The sequence below is a fragment of the Delphinus delphis genome, chromosome 1 (assembly GCF_949987515.2).
Source record: "Delphinus delphis chromosome 1, mDelDel1.2, whole genome shotgun sequence".
NCBI classification, from domain to species: Eukaryota; Metazoa; Chordata; class Mammalia; order Artiodactyla; family Delphinidae; genus Delphinus; species Delphinus delphis.
In genome coordinates, this window is record NC_082683.1 from 135,437,180 (window position 1) to 135,457,549 (window position 20,370).

Below are 20,370 nucleotides of genomic sequence, written 5' to 3' on the forward strand. Positions count from 1 at the left end.
GATATGCTAGGATGGGTGTAATCAAAAAGACTGATAATAACAAATGTTGACAAGGATGTTGAGAAACTGGAACTCTCATACATTGCTGGTGGGAATGTAAAATGGGGAAGCCTCTTTGAAAAACCATAGCGTTCCCCAAAAGGTTAAACACAGTTATCTTACCACCCAGCAATTCTACTCCTAAGTATATATACAAGAGGAATGGAAATATATGTGTATATGTCCATGTTCAAGAATGTTCACAGGCACTTTATTCATAGTAGCCTAAAACTGAAGGGACAGAAAAAAGCCCCTAAGAACTAAATATCCATCAACAGGAGAATGGATATACTGTGGTATATGCATACAATGAAATGTTACACAGCAATACAAATAAAGGAACAAATGAAATACGTAACAACCTGGATGACTCTTACAACTGTTTTATTGAGCATAATAAGCCTGATCCAAAAGAATATTATTATAATATTCTAAATACCTGAATTTAAAGAAGAGACAGAACTAACTGATGATGATGGAAGTCAGAATAATAGTTACCTCAGAGCGGGGGTGGAAGGATTGATAGTGACAGGAAGTAGCCTATGGAAACAAACCTGCAAGGGGTTCTGGAAGTATTCTAATTTGATATAGATGGCAGTTGCACAGATACACACACACATATATATAACGCATTAGGTTGTATACTTAATTTTTTGTACTATATGTACCTCACTGAATGTATTTTATATCTCAGTATTTTAGATAATTAAGAAAAACTACTCTGTGTGCAATAATGTACCAACTATCTTTAAAATATGTTATATACATGTAAGCAGAAAAAATAAAGATGAGAAGGAAATGTACTCAAATTTTACAGAGGAGAGGATAAGGGCTTGGGCTTTGGAATCAAAACATGTTCAAGTCTAAACTTTGTCACTTACTAACTCTATGCCTTCTGTTTCTTTATCACGAAAATGCAAATAATATACCTACATTATCAGATTAATGTGATGACTATACATAAGCTGCTTGGTACATGGCAAATACTAAAAAACTGTTTTATATCCTACCCCCCCCAACACACACACAATAGAATTACAGATGGTTTTATTTACTGCTTTATATACTTTTCTCTTGCCGCCGCTCCCCCCCAACCCATGATAGAGAACTCTGAATTCAAATCTACAGAGTTTGGAATTCGTTCTATAAGCAGGGAAGTCATTAAAGAGTTTTGAACAGGTCAGTGACACAATAAACAGCAGTCTTGGGAAGGCTCTACTGGCAGCAATATGCCTGGTGAACTTGGGGAAGAGCAGACTCGGCCAAAGAACAGTAGGCTAGCCCTGAGGTAGAGGAGCTGCTGTCGTCATTTTAAGCCCCACAACACCCTGGAGTAATCTAGAATTCTCATTATCCCCATTCTTTTTTTTTAAAATATATATTTCCTACTTATTTCATAAAACTATATCTGCATATAGCATTTCTTCTTTTCAGATTCTTTCATTTCACAAGTATTCTTTATTAAAACTGAGATATAACTGACATATAACATCATATTGGTTTCAGGTATACAACACAATGATTCGATATCTGTATATATTACAAAATGGTCACTGCAATAAATCTAGTTAAATCTCATGTTTTTTTGAAATTTTCTATAACACACAGTCATGAAGGTATTCAGTGAGAGGGTATGTAGCTCTGTGCCATTATATAAACCGTAAGTTTATGTAATTATAAATCACAAAGTCCTTAAACATTTCAGTAACACTCAAAATATTCTTCTTTGGAAGTGCTTAACACCCAGGACACAGTGTAGACATCCAACACCACAGATGCTCCCACTTCTCCCCCAACCTCTCTTATTTCCTTAACACTACTTTACTATAAATCTGAGAAGTCTAGCAATAAATCCAGCATTCGAATACTTTTAAATGTGCTTTTAGAGTGGTTTTAATCATTCTCCAGGACTTAAAGATCAAACTTACTCAAGAGGTCTGGCGGGGGTGGGGGTGGGGTGTGTATTTAACCCATATCCTAACCTCAAATGTAGTTAAGGACCTAACTTCCAGAGCTGAACTAAAAATCAATACCAAGCAGTGGAAAAGACAAAACTGTGTCCATAATACTGCCAGATAACAAATGAAATCTATAAAGGATCTTTCTCAGAAATAAAATTAAAAGATCCAATTCCATCAGAGTCACAGAATGCAGAAACTGCAGTGCAATAGAAGTATGTATGAGATATACTGAAAGGTAAAAATGACAGGAAAACACAGAGTAGACGTTGACATATCTTTAATTACTACTCCGTTTCAGGCTAATGGTAAAAATTAGTCTTCAGATACTTGATAACATCAGCCTGTCTCTGCTGGGTTAGTACCAAGATCTGTGGCCAAGCAAATACTTCTAATAAAATTGATTTTCCTTTTTGGCAACCAATAGGCCAGTCAATAATAATGTTGTTTCAGAAAGACTGAGTCATGAGGGAGATGAACATTTCCTTCCATTTATTATGTTTGTATTGTTTATATTTGAAAAGAGTTTTCAATAAGGAAACCTAAGAAGAAATTACAAGGGGAAAGCTATTCTGAGAGTTAATCTCCAAAAGCCCTCTGATTTGGAAGCATGTTAGCAACCCAAACTGACAAAGCCAAAAGCATTCCCTTAACTGAAGCTAGATCATATGGATTAGGACTGTCAATAATAAAGGAAAACCAAGGCTAGGGGCAACACAGAGTGGTCATATGAAAACAAAGAGGGCAAGGAAAACACTGGCCAGGCATATAGTCCCAACTGATCCATCCTTAAAACCTACGTGGAACTTTTACTTTGCATTAAAGTTTAGTGTTAGGTAAAGAGCATTCTATAAAGCCACGTACAGCAGTTTTTTATATTGTTTGTCTTATAATACTCAAACCAATAGAATACAAGAAATCCACAGGCAAAAACTTCAGGCTGAGCCTAAACTAGGGACACTTCCCTCTAAAATACTACCCCTGACAATGCAAACCAAATAAAAGTCATGAGTGCACCAATAAGTTTTTGTTTGTTTTTTAATTTAGTGTTGGTGGTGACTGGGGGAAGTGAGGGTTGGAAAGATGATTTTAAAGTTCACAAAGAAAAATAAACAAGCAAAAATAATAAAGAATATTCTGAATAAGTAATTAAGTAATCTATCCTGCCAGGTATTAAAACATATTTTGAAGCTACAATACTTAAAACAGCATAGCACAAGTACATGAACAGAAAAACAGAGCAATAGAACAGCCGAGAAACACAGTGAAATATGTAGATGAAGTAAGACTATAAAAAGAAGACACTTCAAATCAGTAGAGAAAAGATTATTCAATAAACATTATTGGAACAACTAGCTAATCATCTAGACAAAAGCAAAGCTGGCAACATCTGGACAAAAATAAAATTCCTATTGCATACATGTGACACAAATTAATTCTAGATGGATCACAGAAACCATGAAATGATGAAAGTACTAGAAGAAAAGTTTTAATAATAATTATATCACAATGAAAATGCTAATATTCCTTAAAACATCAAAGTTCTGAAACAAGGATAGGAGAAAGAATTATTTAAAGTTAGTCTTTTGCATTTTTTTGAGTTTTCTTTCCTTTGTATATATACAAACTACTAAAAAAAAAATCAGTGAAATATATATGACTTAAGGTTATGAGTCTGACCTATGACTCGAAGCTAGGGAACTGGCCCAAGAAGAATGCACACATGTCTAACGGGGAAAGAAGTATTTATTCTAATAAAATAACAAGGATACCCCAAAGGTTCTGGTAAATGCTTTGGTCTTTTCTGGTTGTCATGATATATTTTTTCTAACATTTTGTCAACTTCTTTATAAGCTGATATTCCTTTGTTCAATATTTACTGAGCACTGACTATATGTCAGACACACGAGGCACTGGTCATACAACCATACTCTGGTACCTGTATACGGTGGTGCTGAGGACAGACATGTAAACAGTGAATTACAAAACAAGGTGACTGCACTGTGGTAGCTCTTTGATGAGCTTAAGAACAGGGAGCTATATAAGTGGGGGTGTCTATCTGGTTAGAGTGAAGGAAGGCTTCCTGAAGGAAATGATGTGTAAACTGAGGCCTAGGAGGGAGAACAAAGGAGACGGAAAACAGTATCTAAGAAGACCAACAGGAGGATCTTCAAAACAGCAGAGGAGTTAGATGTGGAGATCACCTTCCTCCTCACAAATACATCAAAAATACATCTACATGTGGAACAACTCCTAGAGAACACCTACTGAATGCTGGCAGGAGGCCTAAGACTTCCCAATAGGCAAGAACTCCCCACGTACCTGGGTAGGGCAAAAGAAAAAAGAAAAAACAGAGACAAAAGAATAGGGATGGGACCTGCAACTCTGGGAGGGAGCTGTGAAGGAGGAAATGCTTCCACACACTAGGAAGCCCCTTCACTGGTGGAGACGGGGAGTGGGTGGGGGGGAAGCTTCGGAGCCATGGAGGAGAGCTCAGCAAGAGGGGTACAGAGGGCAAAGCGGAGAGATTCTCGCACAGAGGATCGGTGCCGACCAGCACTCACCAGCCCGAGAGGCTTGTCTGCTCACAAGCTGGGGCGGGCGGGGGCTGGGAGCTGAGGCTCGGGCTTCAGAGGTCAGATACCAGGGTGAGGACTGGGAATGGCTGCGTGAACACAGCCTGAAAGGGGCTGATGCACCACAGCTGGCTGAGGGGGAGTTTGGGAAAAAATTCTGGACCTAAGAGGCAAGAGACCATTGTTTCAGGGTGCACGAGGAGAGGGGATTCAGAGCACTGCCTAAATGAGCTTCAGAGATGGATGCAAGCTGTGGCTATCAGCGTGGACACCAGAGACGGGCATGAAATGCTAAGGCTGCTGCTGCAGCCACCAAGAAGCCTGTGTGCAAGCACAGGTCACTATCCACACCTTCCCACCTGGGAACTGTGCATCCCATCACTGCCAGGGTCCCGTGATCCAGGGACAACTTCCCCAGGAGAACGCACGGCACACCTCAGGCTGTGGCAATGTCACACCAGCCTCTGCCACTGCAGGCTCACCCCGTATTCTGTACCCCTCCCTCACCCAGGCCTGAGTGAGCCAGAGCCCCCTAATCAGCTTCTCCTTTAGCCCCCGCCTTTCTGGGTGAAGAAGAGACACCCTCAGGCAACCTACATGCAGAGGCGGGGCCAAAACCAAAGCTGAACCCCAGGAGCTGTGCGAACAAAGAAGAGAAAGGGAAATCTCTCCCAGCAGCCTCAGGAGCAGCAGATTAAATCTCCACAATCAACTTGATCTCCCTGCATCTGTGGAATACTTGAATAGACAATGATCATCCCAAAATTGAGGCAGCGGACTTTGGGAGCAACTGTAGACTTGGGGTTTGCTGTATGAGACTGACTACTTTCTGATTTATATGTTTATCTTAGTTTAGTTTTTAGTGCTTGTTATCATTGGTGGATTTGTTTATTGGTTTGGTTGCTCTCTTTTTTTAATTACTTTTTTATTTTTTAATAATTAAAAATTTTTTTATTTTAATACCTTTATTTTATTTTATTCTATTTTTTTCTCCCTTTTCTTCTGAGCCATGTGTCTGACAGGATCTCAGTGCTCCAGCTGGGTGTCAGGCCTGAGCCTCGGAAGTGGGAGAGCCAAGTTCAGGACACTGGACCACCAGAGACCTCCTGGCCCCATGTAATATCAATCGGCGAGAGCTGTCCCAGAGATCTACACCTCAACGCTAAGACCCAGCTCCACTCAACAGCAAACTCCAGTGCTGGACACCCCATGCCAAACAACTAGCAAGACAGGAACACAACCCCAAACATCAGCAGAGAGGTTGCCTAAAATCATAGTAAGTTCACAGACACCCCAAAACACACCACAGAACTCAGTCCTGCCCACCAGGAAGAAAAGATCCAGCCTCATCCACCAGAACACGGGCACTAGTCCCCTCCACCAGGAAGCCTATACAACCCACTGAACCAACCTTACCTACTGGGGTCAGACACCAAAAACAATGGGAACTACGAACCTGCAGCCTGCGAAAAGGAGACCCCAAACACACTAAGTTAAGCAAAACAGGAAGACAGAGAAATACGCAGCAGATGAAGGAGCAAGGTAAAAACCCACCAGACCAAACAAATGAAGAGGAAACAGGCAGTCTACCTGAAAAAGAATTCAGAGTAATGACAGTAAACATAATCCAAAATCTTGGAAATAGAATGGAGAAAATACAAGAAATGTTTAACAAGGATATAGAAGAACTAAAGAGCAAACAAACAATGATGAACAACATAATAAATGAAATTGAAAATTCTCTAGAAGGAATCAATAGCAGAATAACTGAGGCAGAAAAACGGATAAGTGACCTTGAAGATAAAATAGTGGAAATAACTACCACAGAGCAGAATAAAGAAAAAAGAATGAAAAGAATTGAGGACAGTCTCAGATACCTCTGGGACAACATTAAACGCACCAACATTCGAATTATAGGGGTCCCAGAAGAAAAGACAAAGAAAGGGACTGAGAAAATATTTGAAGAGATTATAGTTGAAAACTTCCCTAATATAGGAAAGGAAATAGTCAATCAAGTCGAGGAAGCAGAGAGTCCCATACAGGATAAATCCAAGGAGAAACACGCCAAGACACATATTAATCAAACTATCAAAAATTAAATACAAAGAAAAAATATTAAAAGCAGCAAGGGAAAAGTAACAAATGACATACAAGGGAATCCCCTTAAGGTTAACAGCTGATCCTTCAGCACAAACTCTGTAAGCCAGAAAGGAGTGGCATGACATATTTAAAATGATGAAAGGGAAAAACCTACAACCAAGATTACTCTACCCAGCAAGGATCTCACTCAGATTTGACAGAGAAATTAAAACCTTTACAGACAAGCAAAAGCTCAGAGAATTCAGCACCACCAAACCAGCTTTACAACAAATGCTAAAGGAACTTCTCTAGGCAGGAAACACAAGAGAAGGAAAGGACCTACAATAACAAACCCAAAACAATTAAGAAAATGGTAATAGGAACATACATATTGATAATTACCTTAAATATAAATGGTTTAATGCTCCAACTGAAAGACCCAAACAGGCTGAATGGATACAAAAACAAGACCCATATATATGCTGTCTACAAGAAACCCACTTCAACCTAGGGACACATACAGACTGAAAGTGAAGGGATGGAAAAAGATATTCCATGCAAATGGAAACCAAACGAAAGCTGGAGTAGCAATTCTCATATCAGACAAAATGCACTTTAAAAACTATTACAGGAGACAAAGAAGGACACTAAATAATGATCAAGGGATCAATCCAAGAAAAAAATGTAACAGTTGTAAATATTTATGCACCCAACACAGGAGCACCTCAATACATAAGGCAAAAAATGCTAACAGCCACAAAAGGGGAAATAAAGAGTAACACAATAAAAGCAGGGACTTTAACACCCCACTTTCACCAATGGACAGATCAACCAAAATGAAAATTAGTAAGGAAACACAAGCTTTAAATGACACATTAAACAAGATGGACCTAACTGATATTTATAGGACATTCCATTAAAAACAACAGAATACACTTTTTTCTTAAGTGCTCATGAAACATTTTCCAGGATAGGTCATATCTTGGGTCACAAATCAAGCCTTGGTAAATTTAAGAAAATTGAAATCGTATCAAGTATCTTTCCCGACCACAACACTATGAGCCTAGATATCAGTTACAGGAAAAAAAATGTTAAAAAAGTAGAGGGGCTTCCCTGGTGGCGCACTGGTTGAGAGTCCGCCTGCCGATGCAGGGGACACGGGTTCATGCCCCAGTCCGGGAAGATCCCACATGCCATGCAGCGACTGGGCCCGTGGGCCATGGCCACTGGGCCGGTGCGACCGGAGCCTGTGCTCTGCAATGGGAGGGGCTGCAGCAGTGAGAGGCCCGCGTACCGCAAAAAAAAAACAAAAAACAAAAAAAAAACACATGGAGGCTAAACAACACGCTACTAAATAACCAAGAGATCACTGAAGAAATCAAAGAGGAAATCAAAAAATACCTAGAAACAAATGACAATGAAAACACGATGACCCAAAACCTATGGGATGCAGCAAAAGCAGTTCTAAGAGGGAAGTTCATAGCAATACAATCCTACCTCAATAAACAAGAAAAATCTCAAACAACCTAACCTTACACTAAAGCAATTAGAGAAAGAAGACCAAAAAATCCCCAAAGTTAGCAGAAGGAAAGAAATCATAAAGATCAGATCAGAAATAAATGAAAGGGAAATGTAGGCAATGATAGCAAAGATCAATAAAACTAAAAGCTGGTTCTTTGAGAAGATAAACAAAATTGATAAACCATTAGCCAGATGCATGAAGTGAAAAAGGGAGAAGACAAATCAACAGAATTAGAAATGAAAAAGGAGAAGTAACAACTGACACTGCAGAAATACAAAGGACCATGAGAGATTACTAAAAGCATCTATATGCCAATAAAATGGACAATCTGGAAGAAATGGACATATTAGTAGAAAAGCACAACCTTCCAGGACTGAACCCAGAAGAAGAAATAGAAAATGTAAACAGACCAATCACAAGCACTGAAATTGAAACTGTGATTAAAAATCTTCCAACAAACAAAAGCCCAGGATCAGACGGCTTCACAGGCAAATTCTATCAAACATTTACAAAAGAGTTAAGACCTATTCTTCTCAAACTCTTCCAAAATATAGCAGAGGGAGGAACACTCCCAAATTCCTTCTACGAGGCCACCATCATGCTGATACCAAAACCAGACAAAGATGTTACAAAAAAAGAAAACTACAGGCCAGTATCACTAATGAACATAGATGTGAAAATCCTCAACAAAATACTAGCAAACAGAATACAGAAGCACATTAAAAGGATCATATACCATGATAAAGTGGGGGTTATCCCAGGAATGCAAGGATTCTTGAATATATGCAAATCAATCAATGTGATACACCATATTAACAAACTGAAGAATAAAAACCATATGATAATCTCAACAGATGCAGAAAAAGCTTTCAAAAAATTCAACACCCATTTATGATAAAAACTCTCCAAAAGTAGGCATAGAGGGAACTTACCTCAACATTTTATAAAGGCTATATATGACAAACCCACAGCCAACATCGCTCTCAATGGTGAAAAACTGAAACCATTTCCACTTACATCAGGAACAAGACAAGGCTGCCCATTCTCACCACTATTATTCAACATAGTTTTAGAAGTTTTAGCCACAGCAATCAGAGACAAAAAAGAAATAAAAGGAATCCAAATCAGAAAAGAAGACGTGAAACTGTCACTGTTTGCAGATGACATAATACTATACATAGAGAATCCTAAAGATGCTACCAGAAAACTACTAGAGCTAATCAATGAATCTGGTAAAGTAGCAGGATACAAAATTAATGCACAGATATCTCTTGCATTCCTATACACTAGTGATGAAAAAACTGAAACTGAAATTAAGGAAACACTCCCACTTACCACTGCAACAAAAAGAATAAAAAACGTAGGAATAAACCTACCTAAGCAGACAAAAGACCTGTACGCAGAAAACTATAAGACACTAATGAAAGAAATTAAAGTTGATACAAACAGATGGAGAGATATACCATGTTCTTGGATTGGAAGAATCAAACATTGTGAAAATGACTCTACTACCCAAAGCAATCTACAGATTTAATGCAATCACTATCAAACTACCAATGGCATTTTTCAGAGAACTAGAACAAAAAATGTCACAATTTGTATGGAAACATAAATGACCTCGAACAGCCAAAGCAATCTTGAGAAAGAAAAACGGAGCTGGAGGAATCGGGCTCCCTGACTTTAGACTATACTACAAAGTTACAGTAATAAAGACAGTATGGTACTGGCACAAAAACAGAAAGATAGGTCAATGGAACAGGATAGAAAGCCCAGAGGTAAACCCACGCACATATGGTCACGTTATCTTTGATAAAGGAGGCAAGAATATATAATGGAGAAAAGACAGCCTCTTGAATAAGTGGTGCTGGGAAAACTGGATAGCTACATGTAAAAGAATGAAATTAGAACACTCCCTAACACTGTACACAAAAATAAACTCAAAATGGATTAAAGGCCTAAATGTAAGGCCAGACACTATAAAACTCTTAGAGGAAAACATAGGCAGAACCCTCTGTGACATATATCACAGCAAGATCCTTTTTGACCCACCTCCTGGAGAAATGGAAGTAAAAACAAAAATAAACAAATGGGACCTAATGAAACTTGAAAGCTTTCGACAGCAAAGGAAACCATAAACAAGACGAAAAGACAACCCTCAGAATGGGAGAAAGTATTTGCAAATGAAGCAATTGACAAAGGATTAATCTCTAAAATATACAAGCAGCTCATGCAACTCAATATCAAAAAAACAAACAACCCAATGCCAAAATAGGCAGAAGACCTAAATATACATTTCTTCCAAGAAGATATACAGACTACCAACAAACACATAAAAGGATGCTCAACATCACTAATTAATAGAGAAATGCAAATCAGAACTACAATGAGGTATCACCTCACACCAGTCAGAATGGCCATCATCAAAAAAATCTATAAACAATAAATGCTGGAGAGGGTGTGGAGAAAAGGGAACACTCTTGCACTGTTAGTGGGAATGTAAATTGATACTGTTAGTGGGAATGTAAATTGATACTGTTCTCTATGGAGAACAGTATGAAGGTTCCTTAAAAAACTAAAAATAGAACTATCATATCACCCAGCAATCCCACTACTGTGCTTATACCCTGAGAAAACCATAATTCAAAAAAAGTCATGTACCAAAATGTTCATTGCAGTACTATTTACAATAGCCAGGACATGGAAGCAACCTAAGTGTCCACTGACAGATGAATGGGTAAAGAAGATGTGGCTCATATATACAATGTAATACTACTCAGCCATAAAAAGAAACAAAATTGAGTTATTTGTAGTGAGGTGGATGGACTAGAGTCTGTCATACAGAATGAAGTAAGTCAGAAAGAGAAAAACAAATACTGTATGCTAACAGATATATATGGAATCTAAAAAGGTTCTGAAGAACCTAGGGGCAGGACAGGAATAAAGATGCAGACGTAGAAAATAGACTTGAGGACACGGGAAGGGGAAGGATAAGCCGGGACGAAGTAAGAGAATGGCACTGACATATATACACTACGAAATGTAAAATACATAGCTAGTGGGAAGCAGCTGCATAGAACAGGGAGATCAGGTTGGTGCTTTGTGACCATCTAGAGGGGTGAAATAGGGAGAGTGGGAGGGAGGCTGAAGAAGGAGGGGATATGGGGATATATATATACATATAGCTGACTCACTTTGTTATACAGCAGAAACTAACACAACAATGTAAAGCAATTACACTCCTATAAAGATGTTCAAAAAAAAAAAAAGGCGGCCAACAGGTGAGCAGCATGTCAAGTTCTTCAGAACCAGTGGAACTCAGCATACCATAAGCTAGGAGTGTGCTGAGAAATAAGTGGAGAGGTAAGCAAGGTCCAGATCATGAAGGGTTTTATAGGGCAAATTAAATTTAGATTTTACCTTAGAATAATAAAAGTAAACAAGAGAACATTTGAAAATTAGCATTGCATTCTTTTTTTCCCTAATTTATTTATTTATTTTTGGCTGTGTTGGGTCTTCATTGCAGTGCGTGGACTTCTCATTGCAGTGGCTTCTCTAGTTGCAGAGCATGGGCTCTAGGCGCACGAGCTTCAGTAGTTGTGGCTCGCGGGCTCTAGAGCGGAGGCTCAGTAGCTGCGGCGCATGGGCTCAGTTGCTCCGCGGAATGTGGGATCTTCCCGGACCAAGGCTCGAACCCGTGTCCCCTGCATTGGCAGGCGGATTCTCAACCTCTGCGCCACCAGGGAAGCCCCTGAAAATTAGCATTTTAGAAAGAATCTCCAGATGAAAAGTGGGAAATGTATCGAAGGACATCAAGATTAGAAGCAGGGATATAGTTGAGAGCTGCTGAAATAATTTAATAAGCTTGTGTGTTGGCAATGCTGAAATAGAGAAGTGGATAGATTTGAGGTACACTTAGCAGGCAGAACCTATAGGACTTCAGTGGGTGTGAAAATGAGAGAAGAATAAAGGATGAGTCCTGGAGTACTGGGTGGATGCTGATGCCAATTATGGGGGGGCGGGGGCGGTGGCTGTTGAGAGATGGTAAGTTCAGTGTTAGACACTGTGCATTTGAAGTGTCTGAGGGGTGTCCAAGAAATATATGTTGCTGCAGCTACTGGCTGAGAGACAGGTTGGAGATAAAGAGGTCTTCTATTTTGTCTGTGAAATAAGGGAAAATGTGAGAGTAAGAAAGACCGTAAGACTTGCCAGTCAAAATTAAAGATGGATACCATGATTTATGATAATATCCAGGCTGAGTAATTTTTTTTTCTAGCTTTGCCCAGACCCAGAGTGTAGATGTATAGAAGGCAGGCAACTGTAATCAGAATTAGCATTTTGCCAGGTGAAAAACAGGGAATGGGAATGAAGATGAGGATAATTGCATGAGAGTGGACAAAATGAACTAAAATGGGAGAAGGCAGATCAGTCAAGGGACTCAGGATTTCCATAAAGCCAAATAAGAGATTTAGAGTGAAATGAATTGGAGAGTACAATTAGAACTGAAAATTTCAGACTTGATGAAAAGTTCAGGGTGAGCCCAGGAGGCCGAGGGGACTAAAGTGGAAGGGATATGCCAACAAATATTATGTAAAGGAAAAGCATTTTGTATCTATCTTTAGTATAATTTATACTAAATTAAAAAGCAAACTCCTAAATAAGACAAGGATGCCCACTTTTACTACTTTTATTCAACACAGTACTAGAAGGTCTAGTCAGAGCAGTTAGGCAAGAAGATGAAATAAAAGGCATCCAAGTTGGAAAGGAAGAAGTAAAATTATCTCTGTTCATAGAGAACATATCTTGTATGTAGAAAACCCTTAAGATTCCACAAAAAGCTGTTAGAACTAATAAGCAAATTCAGCCAAGTTGCAGGATAAAGAATCAACACACAAAAATCACTTGCATTTCTAAACACTAACAATGAATAATCAAAAAAAGAAATTTAGAAAATAGCTTCATTTACAATAGTGTCAAAAAAGAATAAAATACTCAGGAATAAACTAAACCAAGGAGGCAAACGTACTGTATACTGAAAATTATAAAACAATGCTGAAAGAAATTAGAGACACAAAAAAGGCCATTCCATGGATTGGAAGACTTACCATTGTTAAGATGACAATACAGGTATCTCTTGCTTTTCAAAAGTCTGCTTTATGCCACTTCACTTTTACTAAAGACCTACATTAGTACCTGTTTTTGCTAACCGAAAGAAATCTAAAGACGATTTTTGCTTTTACAAAAAAAGGTGAAAAGCAAAACCAGCGCTCGCCCTTTGTTTTGCAGCTGGCTATTGTAGAGGCAGCGTGCACCCTGAGCACTAAGAGCGGCACCATCTAGCTCCTTCTCCAGGAACTACACTGTGCATCTCAGCACGAAGCCACCATAACTTTTAACTGTGTGAGCATCTGTGCTTTATCTCAGTTTACTTTGTGTGTTCGTTAGCAAGATGTGTCCTAAGGTAATTGCTTCTTTGCTTTACATCATTTTGGCTTACAAAAGGTTTCGTAGGAATGATTTACTTTCAGAGAGCAAGGGAAACCTGTACTCCCCAAATCGATCTATAGATTATTCAATGCAACCTCCATCAAAACCCCAATGACTTTTTCGTAGAATTAGAAAAATCCATCCTAAAATTCATATGGAAACTTAAGGGACCCAGAATAGCCAAAACCATCTTGAAAAAGAAAAACAAGTTGGAAGTCTCACAGTTCCTGATTTCAAAAATTACTACAAAGCTACAGTAATCAAACCAGGGTAGTAGTGGCATAAAGACAGACATATAGACCAATGGAATAGAATAGAGATCCCAAACTCTTGCATATATGGTCAAGTGATTTCTGACAAGGGGTGTCAGGACCATTCAGTGAAGAAAAGACAGCCTTTCAATAAATGGCGCTGGGAAAACTGAATATCCACATGCAAAAAAATGAAGCTGGACCCTTACGTTACCTTTTACTTGGGTCAAAAAACAAAGCTAAAATCATAAAGCTCTTAAAGAAAACCTGGGAAAAAGCTTCATGGCATGGCATTTTGCAATGATTTCTTGGATATGACACCAAAAACACAGGCAACAAAAGGAAAAATACATAAGTTGAACTTCATCAAAATTTTAAACTATTGTGCATCAAAGGACACTATTATCAGCAGAGTGAAAGAAAACCCAAAGAATGGGAGAAAATATTTGTAAACCATGCATCTGATAAGGGGGTGATATCCAGACTATATAAAGACTTCTTACAGCTTAACAACAAAAAAAACCCAAACAACCCAATTAAAGAATGGGCAAAGGACATGAATAGACATTTCTCCAAAGAAGATATACAAATGGCCAAAACTGATTGTTCAACATTAATAATGTTCAACATCATTAATCATTATGGAAGTGAAATTAAAACCACAATGAGATACCACTTCACACCCACCAGGATGGCTAATATCAGAAATACAGAAAATAACAAGTGTTGGTAAGGATTTGGAGAAACTGGAACAATTGTGCATTGTTGATGGGAAGGTAGAATGGTGCAGCCACTGTGGAAATGGTATGGTGATTCTTCAAAACATTAAACGAAGAATTACCATATGATCCAGCAATTCCACTTCTGGGTATATACTCAAAAGAAGTGAAAGCAAGGATTCAAACAGACATTTGTTACCCATATTCATAGAAGTATTAATCACAACAGCCAAAAGATGAAAGTCACCTAAGTGTCTGTAGATGGATATCTGGATAAACAAAATATGGTATACACATACAATGCAACATTATTTAGTTTTAAAAAGGAAAGAAATTCTGACACATGCTACATCAGGGACGAACCTTGAAGACATTATGCTAAGCGAAATAAGCCAGTCACAAAAGGACAAATATTGTATGATTCTACTTGTATGAGGTATCTACAGTAGTCAAATTCATGAAGAGAGAAAGTAGAATGGTGGCTGCCAGGGGCTGAGGGGGTGGGGTGGGGAATGGGGAGCTAGTTATGAGTACAGAGTTTCAATTGGAGAAGATGAATAGGTTCTAGAGATGAATGGTGGTGACGGTTAAACACCGTAAAAGTAGTTAATGCCACAGAACTGTACACTTAAAATGGTTAAGGCGGTAAATTTTATGTTATATATATTTTGCCACAGTCAAAAAAAAAAGAGAGAAAAAGAAAGAAAGAAAATTTCGGGGTAAATCTTAATGACCTTGGATTTGGCAAAGGTTTCTTAGGTATGATGCCAAAAGCACAACCAACAAAAGGAAATAGATACACTGGACTTCATCAAAATTAAAAACTTTACATGCACCAAAGGGCACTATTAAGAAAGCGAAAAAACAGCCCACGAAAAGGGAGAAGATATCTGCAAATCATACATCTGATAATGGTCTAATGTCCAGAATATATATAAAGAATTTTTAGATCTTAAATATAAAAGACAACTCAGTTTAAAAAGGGGTGAAACACTTAAACAGACATTTTTCCAAAGAAGACATATAAACTGTCAACAAGTACATGAAAAGATACTCAGCATCATTAGTCATTAGGGAAATGCAAATCAAATCCATACCATGATGAGATATCACTTCATGCCCATTAGAATGGCTAATGAACAGAAAAATAATGTGTATTGGCGAAGAAGTGGAAAAACTGGAACACTCGTGAATTGCTGGCGGGAATGTAAAATGGTGTAGCTCCTGTGGAAAAGTTTGGAGGTTCCTCAAAAAGTTAAACATCAAATTACCATATAACTTAAATTCTCCTCCTAGGTACAGAACCAAAAGAACTGAAAACAAGTGTTTAAACAAAAACATGTACACAAATTGTTCACCGCAATTATTCACAACTGCCAAAGGGTGGAAACAACCCAACTGCTCATCAACTGATGAACTGATAAAATGTGGTCTATCCATACAACGGAATATTATTTAGCCACAAAAAGGAATGAAGTACTGTTACATGTTACAACATGGATAATCCTTGAAAATATGCCAAGTGAAGGAAGCCAGAAACAAAGGCCACATATTTTATGACTCCATTTATATGAAATATCTAGAAGAGGCAAATCCACTGAGAAAGTGAGGGGGAAATAGGGAGTGACCGCTTAATGGGTACAAAGCGTACTTCTGGGGTGATGAAAATGCTGCAGGACAAGACAGTAGTGATGGTTGCACATTGTTAAATGCCACTCGACTGTACACTTTAAAATTGTTAATATGGTAAATTTTACTTTATGTGGATTTTACCCCAATTTTTTTAAAAAAACTCCCTTTTCATCACTCTTACCTGACAGTTAATATCAGCTCTATGTTGTAGCAGGACTGTGACTAGTTCCTTATGTCCTCGATCACAAGCCCAATGGAGTAGAGCTCTGCCCTAAAAACACAGAAAAAGATAAATGAATTTGTTAATCCAGTGTGGGACCATATAAAAGATATAAGGTCTGAAGAAAGACAGAGTAATATGCAAAAATGTAGATTAACTATTCTAAGAATGATTGATATAAAATGTTCTATGGGAAAATCAGCAGACTGGAAATCAATAGAAAGTCCTGAGTTCTACTTCTGGAATCTGTTCTGTACTAGCCCAGTGACTTTCTTCAGCCTGAACAGCTTCCTCACCCACAGCGTGGGGGTAACACTAACAACAATAATACCAATAACATTTGTTGAATGAATGAGTTACAAAATAATGCTTTGTAAATTTTGAAGTACTCTATAAAGGTAAGAGATAGTTTTAAATTATGTCCACTTCTGGTGAAAAAAATCCTATGGATAAAAAAAAAATAAGTACTTAAACCTAGGTAGAGATCATAATCTAAATGCAGTTTATCTAAATTTACTCAAGTTTATTCCTTAAAATGTAAGAAAATTTAATCACTTTGAAACTAAGCATTTCCCCTTCATATCCCAAATTTACACCCTGAAATATCCCCAAAACATTAGTAAAGTCTGCTAGTGTTTGTCTTCAAATGCTGACTGTGAAAGCCACTTGTAAAACAGAATAGATATTAACTGTCAGGAGACAAAAGTACTAAATATGAAACATTAATTTTAACTGTTGTCTACCAAGGATGAATGGTTACTCTCAATGTGTTAATTCTTTTCTCCACTGTCAGACATCTTGGTTTAGTTAATGAAAGGAGCCTACTCAGTCCAAAGAATAAACAAAACCTCCAAAGCTAAGGGCTTTTCTGAAGAAATGAGTGATGTATGGCTTAACACTACTTTTTTCAGGGTGGTAGTGATGTCATTTTTTAAAGAATGGAATGTTTTTCCAAATTAAGTTGAAATCCCTGCTTTATGTCATTTTAGAAAAGATTTAAGGAGATATAAGCTGGGACAAAGATGACTTTAAAGTAAAAAGCACTTTTCAAGAAATCTTTTCTAAACTCACACACTTCACCTTACAGACTCTCTTCACATACCTATTCGTTCAACTAATCAAACCAGGAACTATTCTTGAAACAAACAAACAAAAAGTAAGACAACTTCTTCCTTACAAATTGTCCTTTTCTTTTTCTTTCATTTGCTCAATTTATTTTTACTTACCTGTGAATATCTGTTTTGCAATAGGCTTACACAAAATCCAAAGAGGAAGGGAAGCAAAAAATTTTAAAATGTGGGCAAATCATTCACAGTTTATTGTAACAGCAAAACTACTTTGCTCAGAGCCCACTAAAAATTTTTTAAATGGAGACAATTCTAAAAGCCAAGTAAAAAATGTATTGTGGAGTAGAGAATAGAGTTGCCTATGGTAAATGTTCTCCAGCTCTAACGTGTACTGATTTAGTGTTACTAGAGCACTAATTTCAAAACCCTCTATACGAATAGATAGATATTCTAATTAGACTCTCAGAACTAATACCAATGTATAAAATATTTTATAGTTCAATGTAATTGTTTCACAGTTTTTACATTAAAATAATCAGATAAAATGTCAAAGTCTGTATCATTCTTAGTTCTAATTTTAACTGTACATTTTATGGCTATTATGTTAAATTATTAACAAGAATTACTACATAGTTAAAATGATGCCTGATAGACTTACACAGGGAACCTACCAGAAGTACCTAATAGTTAAGTAAGAAAACATAATATTAATATATCTAGTATTTTTACTACAAGATGTACAGATAATTTCTATTTCTCAACCAGATTCCTGATTTTTCCTTAGGTTTAACCCAATAGGGTTACATAGCCTAATGCTAAATTATAAATCCTTAGCTGTTTCGGTGGGAAAGCAGACAAGCAACACATTTTACTGTTAATGGGGAGTTATATTTTAAATTTCCCATATGTGGTGCCAAAAATTTACTTTACACGAAACACCTATGACTGGACCTCAGTAGTGATTTTCACTTTGGATATATTTTCTAGAAGGGTGGCACTTGTATAGCAATGTTTTAAGGAGGATGATGTGCTCTCAGACATTTACACTATGCTTTTTAACAGGTTTTCTGACCTGCAATGTAATTAATTTTTGTAACACATTATTTTAATGGTACACTAATTAACCTTGAATTAGAATGAATTCTCTGATAATGACTTTCTGCAGAAGGGCTGAAGATAGCTACATTAAGACCACCTAATGATTAATATTTTTATGCAGCATTAAGAAGTTCAAAAACAAGAGCAGGATTAAACATACTTGTAAATAAGCATAGATAAAGTAAATCAGGCTTTGGAATTTTTGCCTTCAAATATCCTGCATTTAAATGAACAAAGATCAGCACAACCAGGTATCTGAATGTGGTAACTCTTTACTTCTTCAAATTGTAGAGTTCCTGTAAACATACTCTAAGATTATTAGTTCAAGTAATAAATAACCAGTAATTTGCAGAGAAGATATCTGCATATCTATCTATCTATAGATATCTATCTATAGATATCTGCAAAGCTATCTATAGATATCTATCTATCTATAGATATCTGCATATCTATCCTCATAACCCCTACTGATAAAATCAGTAAATAAACACCCGTGGTTTCTCTCCTTTCTCTTTGTTAACCATAAACATATATGGACCAATATAATGCAATTATTAAATTTACTAAATTAGTTTAAATACAGGATTCCATAATTTCTCTTCCAGAAGGAAAACCATCAATTAGGCGCACATTAAATTTATATTTGCTTAAAGATTTTATACAAACTTATGAGATATTTTACCTATTTTTAGATATAATTGTTTTATCTTCTATGAATGATATAATCTCTTACAAATTTTCAAGTTAAATTTATTTTTACTGTTACCACAAAAGCTGACAATTGTTTGTCTGCTTCTAGTTTTAATAACTTCTGAAAGAATATCGCAGAACTATTTGGGACATTTGTGGGGAAAGCCATTATTAAAAGGAATCTTTGTTAGGTCAGCAGAAAACCACAAGCACTGTTTGGAGAGCTCTGGATAAATTCTGGAATTCAAATACAGTAAAACACAGCAGGGAAGAAAGAGTTCCCATCTGTTAACCAAGGGTGCAAATACCGTCTTACCTCAGACAGATGAATGACTCTAAAGTGCTTGGAAAGTGCAGGGTGGCAGCTAACCTATTAAGTGGTATTACTTTCATACCTTCTGGAAAATACAGAGTGAGTCTTAATATTTTATATGCTTCTTTGATATCCTTGGTTACTTGTTCTTAAACCATGCAGAATTTTTAAAAATTAGATTTCTCCTGGCTATCACAAATTAAATGAAAAGAGATGGTATTATAAAATGACTCGATGTTCTTAGGGTATTTTGAGAACAGATACAAACAAAACATGTACACCATACATACAGTAGACAAAAACATGGCAAAGTTGGTATGTTTATATTTGTTAAGAGTTGCCATTTTATCAAAGATGATATGGTGTAGTACTGTCTAATTATGAAGTGAAATACTGCAAATAGGTTGACTTGAATTTCTCTCTCCAAAAAATTGGGTTTCAACTTACAACTGATTGACTTCAGCTACCAATAACCTGTAGTGTCTCTGCCTCCTCTCTCCTATCCCTATCTTCTACCCTTTGCTGCTGCCATTGTAGCAGCTGGCTACAGTGAGAACTCCCCCACCTGCAACCACCAGAAACTACACAAAGCCTCCTACTTCCACCCACCTCTCATTAGTGAACCAACAACGTTCTTTCAAAAACTCAGACAGCAGTAGGACTGGGTGGCAGTTTATGACCGCAAGATGTGGCTAGCATGGAAGCTAATACACATTTAAAAT

At 37.3% G+C, this 20,370-nt stretch overlaps 1 protein-coding gene across 3 annotated transcripts in view; it reads right to left on the reverse strand.

Moving 5' to 3' along the window:
- The window catches only part of ACBD6 (acyl-CoA binding domain containing 6), a 230,698-nt gene that overhangs the window by 112,454 nt on the left and 97,874 nt on the right, over positions 1-20,370 (reverse strand). For all 3 annotated transcript variants that reach the window (XR_009522483.1, XM_060034971.1, XM_060034980.1), the window contains one exon: positions 16,442-16,531. Coding sequence is in view for 2 of the 3 variants with exons in the window: in XM_060034971.1 (XP_059890954.1) it covers positions 16,442-16,531 (90 nt within the window). In the remaining variant the exon portion in view is untranslated. The remainder of the gene's footprint in view (positions 1-16,441; positions 16,532-20,370) is intronic.